Raw genomic sequence first — 13111 nt, 5'->3', positions numbered from 1 at the left:
CTGACATTCAGAAAGATCCTTTCTGCTTGTGATATCAAGAATCTCTTAGAGGGACTTCCCTGGTGGCACAGTGGTTAAGAATCTGCCTGCCAACATAGGGAACACGGGTTTGATCCCTGGTCCGGGAAGATCCCATGTGCTGCGGAACAACTAAGCCCATGCGCCACAACTACTGAGCCAGCATGCCACAACTACGGAAGCCTGTGCACCTAGAGCCCGTGCTACACAACAAGAGAAGCCACCACAATGAGAAGCCCACACACCACAACGAAGAGTAGCCCCCGTGCACAGCAATGAAGATCCAACACAGCCAAAAATAAATAAATAAATAAATAAATTTTAAAAAAAGAATCTCTTAGAGCTAAAATGACCAAATGAAAAATATAAAGAATGTTGATGAGACATGATGAAGGACAGTATTTTAAAGATTAATAAAACATAATAAATTTGAATACCTAGTTGAAAGGAATATTCTAAAGAAACAAAAATTATACAAATGATCAAAATTGACACAAGATTAAATTGAAAAACTGAATAAACTAATGACTAAAAAGAAACTGAATCAGTAAAAACTATTCCTTCACCTGCAAAAGACACCAGCACAATATCTTACAGAAAAGTTTTACCTTTCAAGAAGTGATGATCCCGTCTTAAAAACACTATTTAGAGTAGTCAAAAGAGAATATGTATACAAATCATTTTAAGAGTTTACTATCACCAGGAGCACAGAAAAGAAAATTAAACATCAATCTCACTTCTGAACATGAAATTAAAACACAAAAGAAAATAGCCAATTTGTTTCCAGCTTTGCTTTGTATGATATTTAATCTTACACCAGCTGCTGTAACAATAATGCCCCTCCTCCCCAAAAAAAGATTCTAGTAGAAAGGTGAGAGATTGAGACAGGGTCAAATGAGGTTAAAATCAAGGCAGGAAATGAACAGTAACAGACTGGAAATGGAACGGAAGGCTTCTAGAACAGCCCTAGGATTCTGCTTTCAGTAACTGGAGTGGGCATTTGTGCCAAGCCTTCCTGGAGACGCGGAGGTGTGTGGAGGCCAGGCTGTGTCTGGAGACGGAAAACCAAAGACAGCGAGCGTGTGGCTGACAGGGTCTTGATGTTCTGGTTGGGTGTCAGGTCTGAGCCTCTGAGGTAGGAGAGCCAAGTTCAGGACTTTGGTCCACTAGAGACCTCCCGGCCCCACATAATATCTATAGTCAAGAGCTCTCCCAGAGATCTCTGTCTCAACGCTAAGACCCAGCTCAACTCAACAACCAGCACGCCATGCCAAACAACTAGAAAGACAGGAACACAACCCCACCCATTAGCAGAGAGGCTGCCTAAAATCATACTAAGTTCACAGACACCTCAAAACACACCACCGGATACAGTCCTGCCCACCAAAAGACAAGATCCAGCCTCATCCACCACTACACAGGCACCAGTCGCCTCCACCAGGAAGCCTACACAAGCCACTGAGCCAACCTTACCCACTGCGGGCAGACACCAAAAACAATGGGAACTACGAATCTGCAGCCTGTGAAAAGGACACCCCAAACACAGTAAGTTAAGTAAAATGAGAAGACAGAGAAATATACAGCAGATGAAGGAGCAAAGTAAAAAACCACCAGATGAAACAAATGAATAGGAAATAGGCAGTCTACCTGAAAAAGAGTTCAGACTACTGATAGTAAAGATGATCCAAAATCTTGGAAATAGAATGGAGAAAATGCAAGAAACGTTTAACAAGGAACTAGAAGAACTAAAGAGCAAACAAACAATGATGAACAGCACAATAAATGAAATTAAAAATTCTCTAGAAGGAATCAATAGCACAATAACTGAGGCAGAAGAATGGATAACTGACCTGGAAGATAAAATAGTGGAAATAACTACTGCAGAGCAGAATAAAGAAAAAAGAATGAAATGAATTGAGGACAGTCCCAGAGACCTCTGGGACAATATTAAACACACCAATATTCGAATTATAGGGGTCCCAGAAGAAGAATAGAAAAAGAAAGGGACTGAGAAAATATCAGAAGAGATTATAGTTGAAAACTTCCCTAATATGGGAAAGGAAATAGTCAATCAAGTCCAGGAAGTGCAGAGTCCCATACAGGATAAGTCCAAGGAGAAACATGCCAAGACACATATTAATCAAACTATCAAAAATTAAATACAAAGAAAAAATATTAAAGGCAGCAAGGGAAAAGCAACAAATAACATACAAGGGAATCCCCATAAGGTTAACAGCTGATTTTTCAGCAGAAACTCTGCAAGCCAGAAGGGAGTGGCAGGACAAATTTAAAGTGATGAAACGGAAAAACCTATAACCAAGATTACTCTACCCAGCAAGGATCTCATTTAGATTTGACAGAGAAATTAAAACCTTTACAGACAAGCAAAAGCTAAGAGAATTCAGCACCAACAAACCAGCTTTACAACAAATGTTAAAGAAACTTCTTTAGGCAGGAAACACAAGAGAAGGAAAAGACCTACAAAACAAACCCAAAACAATTAAGAAAATGGTAATAGGAACATACATATTGATAACTACCTTAAATGAAAATGGATTAAATGCTCCCACCAAAGGACATAGACTGGCTGAATGGATACAAAAACAAGACCTATATATATGCTGTCTACAAGAGACCCACTTCAGACCTAGGGACACATACAGACTGAAAGTGAGGGGAGAGAAAAAGATATTCCATGCAAATGGAAATCAAAAGAAAGCTGGAGTAGCAACTCTCATATCAGACAAAATAGACTTTAAAATAAAGACTATTACAAGAGACAAAGAAGGATACTACATAATGATCAAGGGATCAATCCAACAAGAACATATAACAATTGTAAATACTTATGCACCCAACATAGGAGCACCTCAATACATAAGGGAAATGCTAACAGCCATAAAAGGGGAAATCGACAGTAACACAATCATAGTAGGGGACTTTAACACCCCACTTTCACCAATGGACAGATCATCCAAAATGAAAATAAGAAAGGAAACACAAGCTTTAAATGATACATTAAACAAGATGGACTTAACTGATATTTATAGGACATTCTATCCAAAAGCAAAAGAATACACTTTCTTCTCAAGTGCTCATGGAACATTCTCCAAGATAGATCATATCTTGGGTCACACATCAAACCTTGGTAAACTTAAGAAAACTGAAACCAAATCAAGTATCTTTTCAAAGCACAATACTATGAGACTAGATGTCAATAACAGGAAAAAACCTGTAAAAAATACAAACCCGAGGAGGCTAAACAATACACTATTAAATAACCAAGAGATCACTGAAGAAATCAAAAAGGAAATCAAAAAATACCTAGAAACAAATGACAATGAAAACACGACATCCCAAAACCATGGGATGCAGCAAAAGCAGTTCTAAGAGGAAAGTTTACAGCAATACAATCCTACCTTAAGAAACAAGAAACGTTGCAAATAAACAACCTAACCTTACACCTAAAGCAATTAGAGAAAGAAAAACAAAAAACCCCCAAAGTTAGCAGAAGGAAAGAAATCATAAAGATCAGATCAGAAATAAATGAAAAAGAAATGAGGGAAACAATAGCAAAGATCAAAAAAACTAAAAGCTGGTTCTTTGAGAAGATACACAAAATTGATAAACCATTAGCCAGACTCATCAAGAAAAAAAGGGAGAAGACTCAAATCAACAGAATTAGAAATGAAAAAGGAGAAGTAACAACTGACACTGCAGAAATGCAAAGGATCGTAAGAGCTTACTGCAAGCAACTACATGCCAATAAAATGGACAATCTGGAAGAAATGGACAAATTCTTAGAAAAGCACAACCTTCTGAGACTGAACCAGGAATAAATAGAAAATATAAACAGACCAATCACAAGCACTGAAATTGATACTGTGATTAAAAATCTTCCAAAAGACAAAAGCCCAGGACCAGATGGCTTCACAGGCAAATTCTATCAAAGATTTAGAGAAGAGCTAACACCTATCCTTCTCAGACTCTTCCAAAATATAGCAGAGGGAGGAACACTCCCAAACTCATTCTATGAGGCCACCATCACCCTGATACCAAAACCAAAGATGTCACAAAAAAAGAAAACTACAGGCCAATATCACTGATGAATACAGACGCAAAAATCCTCAACAACATACTAGCCAACAGAATCCAACAGCACATTAAAAGGATCATACAGCATGATCAAGTGGGGTTTATCCCAGGAATGCAAGGATTCTTCAATATATGCAAATGAATCAATGTGATAAACCATATTAACAAACTGAAGGAGAAAAACCGTATGATCATCTCAATAGATGCAGAAAAAGCTTTTGACAAAATTCAATACCCATTTACGATAAAAACTCTCCAGAAAGCAGGCACAGAGGGAACTTACCTCAACATAATAAAGGCCATATATGACAAACCCATAGCCAACATCATTCTCAATGGTGAAAAACTGAAACCATTTCCTCTAAGATCAGGAACAAGAAAAGGTTGCCCACTCTCACTGCTATTATTCAACTTAGTTTTGGAAGTTTTAGCCACAGCAATCAGAGAAGAAAAAGAAATAAAAGGAATCCAAATCAGAAAAGAAGAAGTAAAACTGTCACTGTTTGCAGATGACATGATACTATACATAGAGAATACTAAAGATGCCACCAGAAAACTACTAGAGCTAATCAATGAATTTGGTAAAGGAACAGGATACAAAATTAATGCACAGAAATCTCTTGCATTCCTATACACTAATGATGAAAAATCTGAACGAGAAATTAAGGAAACACTCCCATTTACCACTGAAACAAAAAGAATAAAATACCTAGGAATAAACCTACCTAAGGAGACAAAAGACCTGTATGCAGAAAACTGTAAGACACTGATGAAAGAAATTAAAGATGATACAAACAGATGGAGAGATATACCATGTTCTTGGATTGGAAGAATCAACATTGTGAAAATGACTATACTACCCAAAACAATCTACAAATTCAATGCAATCCCTATCAAACTACCAATGGCATTTTTCACAGAACTAGAACAAAACTTTTCACAATTTGTATGGAAACACAAAAGACCCCGAATAGCCAAAGCAATCTTGAGAAAGAAAAACGGAGCTGGAGGAATCAGGCTCCCTGACTTCAGACTATACTACAAAGCTACAGTAATCAAGGCAGTATGGTACTGGCACAAAAAACAGAAGTATAGATCAATGGAACAGGATAGAAAGCCCAGAGATAAACCCATGTACGTATGGTCACCTTATCTTTGATAAAGGAGGCAAGAATATACAATAGAGAAAAGACAGCCTCTTTAATAAATGGTGCTGGGAAAACTGGACAGCTACATGTGAAAGAATGAAATTAGAACACTTCCTAACACCATACACAAAAATAAACTCAAAATGGATTAAAGGTCTAAATGTAAGGCCAGACACTATAAAACTCTTAGAGGAAAACACTCTTATGACATAAATCACAGCAAGATCCTTTTTGACCCACCTCCTAGAGAAATGGAAATAAAAACAAAAATAAACAAATGGGACCGAATGAAACTTAAACGCTTTTGCACAGCAAGAAAACCATAAACAAGAAGAAAAGACAACCCTCAGAATGGGAGAAAATATTTGCAAGCAAAGCAACTGACAAAGGATTAATCTCCAAAATATACAAGCAGCTCATGCAGCTCAGTATCGAAAAAACAAACAACCCAATCCAAAAATGGGCAGAAGATCTAAATAGACATTTCTCCAAAGAAGATATACAGATTGCCAACAAACACATGAAAGGATGCTCAACATCATTAATCATTAGAGAAATGCAAATCAAAACTACAATGAGGTATCACCTCACACAGGACAGAATGGCCATCACCAAAAAATCTATAAGCAATAAATGCTGGAGAGGGTGTGGAGAAAAGGGAACCCTCTTGCGCTGGTTGGTGGGAATGTAAATTGATACAGCCACTATGGAGAACAGTATGGAGGTTCCTTAAAAAACTAAAAATAGAACTACCATATGACCCAGCAATCCCACTACTGGGCATATACCCTGAGAAAACCATAATTCAAAAAGAGTCATGTACCACAATGTTCACTGCAGCACTATTTACAATAGCCAGGATATGGAAGCATGCTAAGTGTCCATCGACAGATGAATGGATAAAGGAGATGTGGCACATATATAGCATGGCATATTACTCAGCCATAAAATAAACGAAATTGAGATATTTGTAGTGAGGTGGATGGACCTAGAGTCTGTCCTACAGAGTGAAGTAGGTCAGAAAGAGAAAAAGAAACACCGTATGCTAACACATATGTATGGAATCTAAAAAAAAAAAATGGTTCTGAAAAACCTAGGGGCAGGACAGGAATAAAGACGGAGACATAGAGAATGGACTTGAGGACACAGGGAGGGACAAGGGTAAGCTGGGACAAAGTGAGAGAGTAGCATGGACATATATACACTACCAAATGTAAAATAGATAGTGGGAAGCAGCCACATAGCACAGGGAGGTCAGCTCGGTGCTTTGTGACCACCTAAAGGGGTGGGATAGGGAGGGTGGGAGGGAGATGCAAGAGGGAGGGGATATGGGGATATATGTATACATCCAGCTGATTCACTTCGTTATACAGCAGAAACTAACACAACACTGTAAAGCAATTATACTCCAATAAAGATGTTAAAAAAAAAAAAAAAAGACAGGGAAGCCCAAAGGAAAAACAGAAGTGAGAACTGAGTAATCTTTGTTCCAGCAATGGGGAAGCAGGGCTTATCTTTGTGCCTCACACAGCCTAAATTATCCATTTTTGATATCTAGATCACTTAGTTAATTCTGGGTTTTAAATATATAAGAGATATAAATCAACAGGAAAATAAATCCCAACCTCTAAAAAAATACACCCTAATTTCAGAAAAAGAAAACTTAGATAGTCTCTCCATTGTATTATCTACGACACTATTTTCACATTACTGTAGACAGTTGAGACTGAAGTCACAGAACTTGGTCAAATAAAACTAATGTGTTTACTAATAAAATCACAGTTTGGCATAGGGATGTAATAGGCTGAATAGCAGACCCCCAAAGCTATCAGGTCCTCATCCTTGGAACCTACAAATGTTACCTTATTTGGAAAAAGGGTCTTTGCAAATGGGATTAAGTTAAAGATTTTAAAATGAGATTATTCTGGATTATCTGGGTGGGCTCTAACTGCAACCACATGCATCCTTTAAGAAGGAATCAGGGACTTCCCTGGTGGCACAGTGGTTAAGAATCCGCCTGCCAATGCAGGGGACACGGGTTCGATCCCTGGTCCAGGAAGATCCCACATGCCGTGGAGCAAATAAGCCCGTGTGCCACAACTACTGAGCCTGCGGTCTAGGGCCTGTGAGCCACAACTACTGAAGCCTTCATGCCTAAAGCCGAGCTTCGCAACAAGAGAAACCACTGCAATGAGAAGCCCACGCACCGCAACGAATAGTAGCCCCCACTCGATGCAACTAGAGAAAGCCCACGTGCAGCAACGAAGACCCAAAGCAACCAAATAAATAAGTAAATAAATAAAAATTAAATTAAAAAAAAAAGAGGGAAGCAGAGGGGGATGACACACAGAGGGGAAGGTGATGTGAAGACGGAGCAGAGATAAATCTGAAGGGATGCAACCAAAAGCCCAGGAATGCCTGCAGCCACCAGAAGCCGGAAGAGGTGAGGAACAGAGTCTCCCCAGAGACTCTGGGGGGGAGCACAGGCCTGCAGACACCTTGATTTTGGCTCAAGGATACTGATTTCAGAACTCTGGCCTCCAGAGACAGAATCAATTTCTGTTGTTTCAAGCCACCTAGTTTGTGGTAACTTGTTACAGCAGCCATAGAAAACTAACATAAGGGCGATCAATTTGGGGCCCAGTGGGACCCATCTCAACATTCATCTACACTTAGGAATAACAAATAATAAAGGAAAATAGAAACACATAAGGGTCCAAAACTATATGGCACGTGTTAAGATATACTCCAGCCTGTCTTCCAGGTCATATCACAGCAATATTTTGAAAAGAAATTTTCTTTTCAAATGTATCATATATAGAACCCAATTAACCAATTTCTTCATGATATCTAATATAGATGTTACTACTGAAACGCTTTGATCAAAGTTAAGACAGTTGGCAAGTCATCCTGAAGCAGTTAGGCATTGTTGACTCAGACTGCCCGTTTCCTTCAATTCTCCTAGACACTTATTTAGTCGTGCAAATAACCACTAGCCTGTAAACTAATCAAAAAAAAAAAAAAAAAAAAAAAAAACCTCCCACAAACAAAAAACTGAGTTAGGTTAAATAAGCACCATGTAGAATATTAAGTAAAACAGCAAATCACCCAGCTTAAAGCTAAATTGCAGTAGATACTGAATATACAGTGCCCTCCTGAATATCCTGTCTGATTTATCTGTTCACCTCCATAACCAAACTGAATGCACTGCACATCACAAGTACTGCACAGATATTTGGTGAAAGAATATATGAGAACTGCAAGAGAAGAGAACACGAAAAGTAGATATAAATACCTGACTACGTGCCATACCAGGGCTTGAAAAATTGCAGTTGAGGGCCAGATCCAGTCTGCTGCTTGTTTTTATAAATAAGATTTTACTGGAACACAGCCGAGCTCATTCACTCATGTATCAACTATGGCTGCATCCTCGCTCTGAGAGCAGAGTTAAGTGATGACAAAGACACATGGCCAACAAAGTCTAAAACATTTACTACGTGGCTCTTTATAGAAAAGGCTGGTCAAGTCTTGCTCAGTACCACACCATCTAGAAGGGAAGGCAATTATTACTGACTGTCTACTAATGCACTTATATTCTACCAGGTGCTAAGGAGATAGCTGAATAAGTTAGTCTCTGTTCTCAGAAAATCATAATAGAGCAGGTAAAACAACAAGTGTGTACTCCAGCTAACAAACTTGATAGTGGGCTATGACAGAAAACTGAATAGTATTGCCATAGCACAGAAAGAACCTTTAAGTGGAGAAGCTTTCAGGGAGAAGCAAATGTTTACCATGTGAAGCATTTAATCAAAATGAGCTTTTCCTTAAAAGATAGAATCAGCTCATCACAGGCAAATAAGAAAAAAACCAGTTCCTAAGAAAATAAAACAAAACCACCATTAAACAAAAAAGAGATGAAAATAACAACCAGAAAAAAATAATTCACAGTACTGCACCTTTTAAAATGTAGTAATCAACATTTCATCAAAATTTTCAGGTTCTAAGATACCTGTTCACATAGCTCACCTTGATTTGGAAGATGCTCCTCCTGAACTACATGCTCCTTTATTCAAATTAAATGTAACTGCAAGAAAAGAATTGGTATTCCATATATATTTCAGGAAAATTATAATAAAACAGCAGATATAATAAAACAAAATTATAATAAAAATTATAATAAATATCACAATGCAGCTACGTAGAAATTCATGGACATTCTGAATACATGAGAGCTGGAATGCTCCTACCCAGAGATCATAAACTCCTGTAAAATATAATGGGCTGATGCTTAACAGAGCTGGGAAAGACCATCATATGATGTAGCAGACAGCCTTGGCCACTTCCCCACTCCACTGCCCCTCTCCCCTTGGTAACAGGAATCCAATTTTGTTTGGGTGTCCAAGCCCCTCACATATGGCTTGGAGGATGCTATGGTCCGAAGGTTTGTGTCCCCTCCCAAATCCAAATGCTGAAAACCTAATGCCCAAGGTGATGGGACTAGGGGGTGGGACCTATGGGAGGTGATTAGTAAGGCTCTTTGGTCTAAACCAATCAAAATAATTCCACTCCCTTTCCAGTGACTGTTTTTGAGGTGGACATGTGATACAGTCTGGTCAATGACATTCAAAAGGAAGTCTGCTGGTGGGAAGAAGGTCTTCTAGGAAAAGTTTCCTTGCTCACAGGGGACTCCAAAGGAGAGAGATGCTCTCTGTCTTCTTCTGGACAATGCTGGGTCTGCATATGACGGCTGGACTGCCGGCAGCCACCTTGTGTCCAGCTGCTGATAGTGTGGCATCTGGAACCACCCTACCTCTGGGACTCTTGGTATGGCAAGGTATTTCCTTATTGTTTAGGCTCATTTTACTCAGTCTGGTTACTTGTTGCTGTCAGCATTCCATCCAGTTCATTGTTATCACCTTTTCATTTTACTGATGAGAATAATCCAGACAGATAATACCTCTTGCTCCCAAACATGTTGCTAGTTTCTGGCAGAGCCAATACAAAAGCATCCATATTAAAAAAGGAAGAAAGAAAAGTAAAACTACCTTTTTCTTCATCATTTTCTCTGCTTAATTCCGTAAAAACAGGGACTTCCTTTAAAAAAAAAGTTTGAAGGTTTGGTTCACAACTGCATTTACCATCAATATTCAATAGTCCTTAATTATGACTTGCTACCTAAAATGGTTTAAGATACTAATTAAGAAATTATATGTATTGCAAATATTCTCCAATAAAGAATTATTCTACAGGGGGAAAAAAGTAGCTTTTCTGTACCAAACTGCAGAAGTTTACCTACATTTTTATTTCTATTACAATTTAAGCAGGAAACAACAACATAAAGCAATAAACTCTAGGAATCTTAGCTAGAGGATTACTTTAAACAGCAAAACCTTTCTCTTTTGTAGTACGCTTTAGTGTAATGATCAAGGGTCTAAGACTAACTCAAAGACGACTGTGTATAAAATCCACCTCTGCCACCTATGAGCCTTGTCATCTCGGTCAATCTCATCGTCTCCCTGAAGGCTCAGTCATTACATCTTTAAAGTAGGGATAACCTACATATTTAGAGTTACAATAAGGGTTAATTAGGATAATATAAATAAAACACTTAGCATAGTGACTGCTGTAGTGTTTGATAAATGTTAATTATTGTTACTACTGATAAATAAGAAGGATGACCTTGAGATCTAGCTAAAATATTTTGTTAGGTAATGTCCATATAGGATTTCACAAAGGAACACAAAAGAACATGATCTTACTTTGAAAAAACTGATATGTTTAAATGTGGAATGAGGAAGCACTCATCAATAGAATTTCCCCTGCTTTTTTGGGTAAAGATACTGTTTACACCTGAAAAGTACAATTAACTTGAAGGTTTTAGCAATATTAAGCTAAAATGTTACAGAGCAATAACGTTATTCCAAAAAGTAAACCTCTTTCCTCAGTACAAGATGTGAATCCTTTGTAATTTCCACGATAGGAAGTTATAATTTTTTCTCTATTGAAAATGAAGATTTAAATTTTTAAAAAGCAAGAGAATAAAAAGCTTTCAGTCATAAGGAGTTTAAATTTCACATTTACAGCAGTTTAAGCACTGTTCCTGTTTTAATTTAATGTAGAAAACTCCTAAAAGATTGTGTGACAATACGCATGTTAATGTAAGTAACGTTAACACACACTCACTCTCTCACTTATCAAGAAGTTCAATCAACATGGTACAAAAGTTGATTCACAAAGTGATCCTCACTGATGTCTTAATTCTCATCGCCTGCTACTGCCTGCATCACTCTGTACTCAACGGCTTATACAACATGTGCTCCACAATGATCAGAACAGCTGTACTCATAATAGCTAAAAACTGGAAATGAGCCACATGCTTCTCAACAGGAGAATGGATAAATAAATTGTATTATATTTGTAAAATGAAATACATCAATCAAAAAAAAGAGTGAAGCACTGATAGGAAAGGATGTAGACGAACTACACATACAGAACATTATACAGAGCTAAGGAAGCCAGACACAGAGAGAACAAACTGGATGATTCCATTCCTATGAAGTTCAATGGCAGACTAAACTAACCAACAATCAATAGTATATCAGAACAGTGCTTCCTTCTTGGAGGACAAGGAATATTAATTGGGAATGGGCATGAGGGAACCTTCTAGGATACTAGAAATGTTCCATATCTTGATCTGAGTGGTGGCCACAGGGACTACCTATCTATTGATCCATCCATCCATCCATCTAAAGACACATACATATGTGAAAGTTCATGGAGCCGTAACCTTAAGATAAATGCACGTCATCCACTTTACTTCATGTGTGCTACACCACAATAAAAAGTTTTTAAAAATACTAAATGGCTAGTAGTTTCACATACACACTAGGCTGTATTTTCCTGCTCACACACAACTTCTAGTATGTAAGCTCCTTGAGGGCAGGGATTTTTATCTTTTGTCCACTGGCTGTATCCCCAGTGCCTAGAAGAATGCCCGGCACACAGGAGGTGACCAATAAATGTCTGTTGAAATAAATGCCTTGATCTAGTTATTCTAACACCTGAACCAACTTTATCGTGCTCTCCCTCCCCCATTTACCTGGATTTTACCCATTAATTCCTCAAGACTCCTCAGCCTAGGGGATATATCTACCTCCAAATATTCTAGGTCCTCCCCAGGCTGGAGCAAGTGCCAGCCCTCTGTGTTCTCACACACTGTGTTCATCCCCAGCACTGCATTAATTATAATCAGTTGAAACGCTCTGTTTATGTCTTCGCCACTAGCTACTGACTCTATTTTAGAAATGAGGAAACTGAGGTTTAGAAGATTCCATAATTACACTTGTGAAGTCAGTAAGTCAGGAATGGACCCAGGTTCGTCTCAACTCCACAGCCTGGACTTTTATACCTGGCTATGCTCTTTCTCCTACAAAACTCATTCAAGGCTTAAACAAACAAGTAATTTTACTTCTTCAGACCTTTGTCTATTGCCTCTCTGGATGATGCCATGCCCACCTGCTCTCTCCCCTCCAGACCTCTTCTCACTTGTTCTTGAATAAATTTCGCAGTTTTTTCTTCATCATCAAGGTCCTGCTTCTTCTTCTTCTCTAGTTCCAGCTGCCGGCGGATCGTCTCAGGGTCCCTATCTATATACTGAATATACCAGCCTTTTGGTGTTTCGTCCACTTTGCACAAGCCTTAAAAAAAGTAACGGACACTATAATTTTGAATACAATCAAAGCTGACAGTACATATAAATGTGGTCTCTCTCTGCAGTATTTACTCATTCATTCAAATACACTCATTCAAAACACATTCAAATACACAAATTCATACAGCACGTGAATTTT

The 13111-nt window shown here is 38.2% G+C and overlaps 1 protein-coding gene across 2 annotated transcripts in view; it reads right to left on the bottom strand.

Annotated features, from left to right (window-relative positions):
• The window catches only part of KIN (Kin17 DNA and RNA binding protein), a 36340-nt gene that overhangs the window by 16279 nt on the left and 6950 nt on the right, over window positions 1-13111 (bottom strand). For both annotated transcript variants that reach the window (XM_036844015.1, XM_036844016.1), the window contains exons 5-7: window positions 12777-12958; window positions 10307-10355; window positions 9288-9345 (exon numbers count right to left, since the gene is read on the bottom strand). In XM_036844015.1, the coding sequence (XP_036699910.1) occupies window positions 9288-9345; window positions 10307-10355; window positions 12777-12958 (289 nt within the window). The remainder of the gene's footprint in view (window positions 1-9287; window positions 9346-10306; window positions 10356-12776; window positions 12959-13111) is intronic.

This window comes from Balaenoptera musculus, chromosome 2 (genome assembly GCF_009873245.2).
Source record: "Balaenoptera musculus isolate JJ_BM4_2016_0621 chromosome 2, mBalMus1.pri.v3, whole genome shotgun sequence".
Taxonomy (NCBI): domain Eukaryota; kingdom Metazoa; phylum Chordata; class Mammalia; order Artiodactyla; family Balaenopteridae; genus Balaenoptera; species Balaenoptera musculus.
Note: the sequence above shows the minus strand (reverse complement) of the source record. Positions and strands in the feature narration are given on the sequence as shown.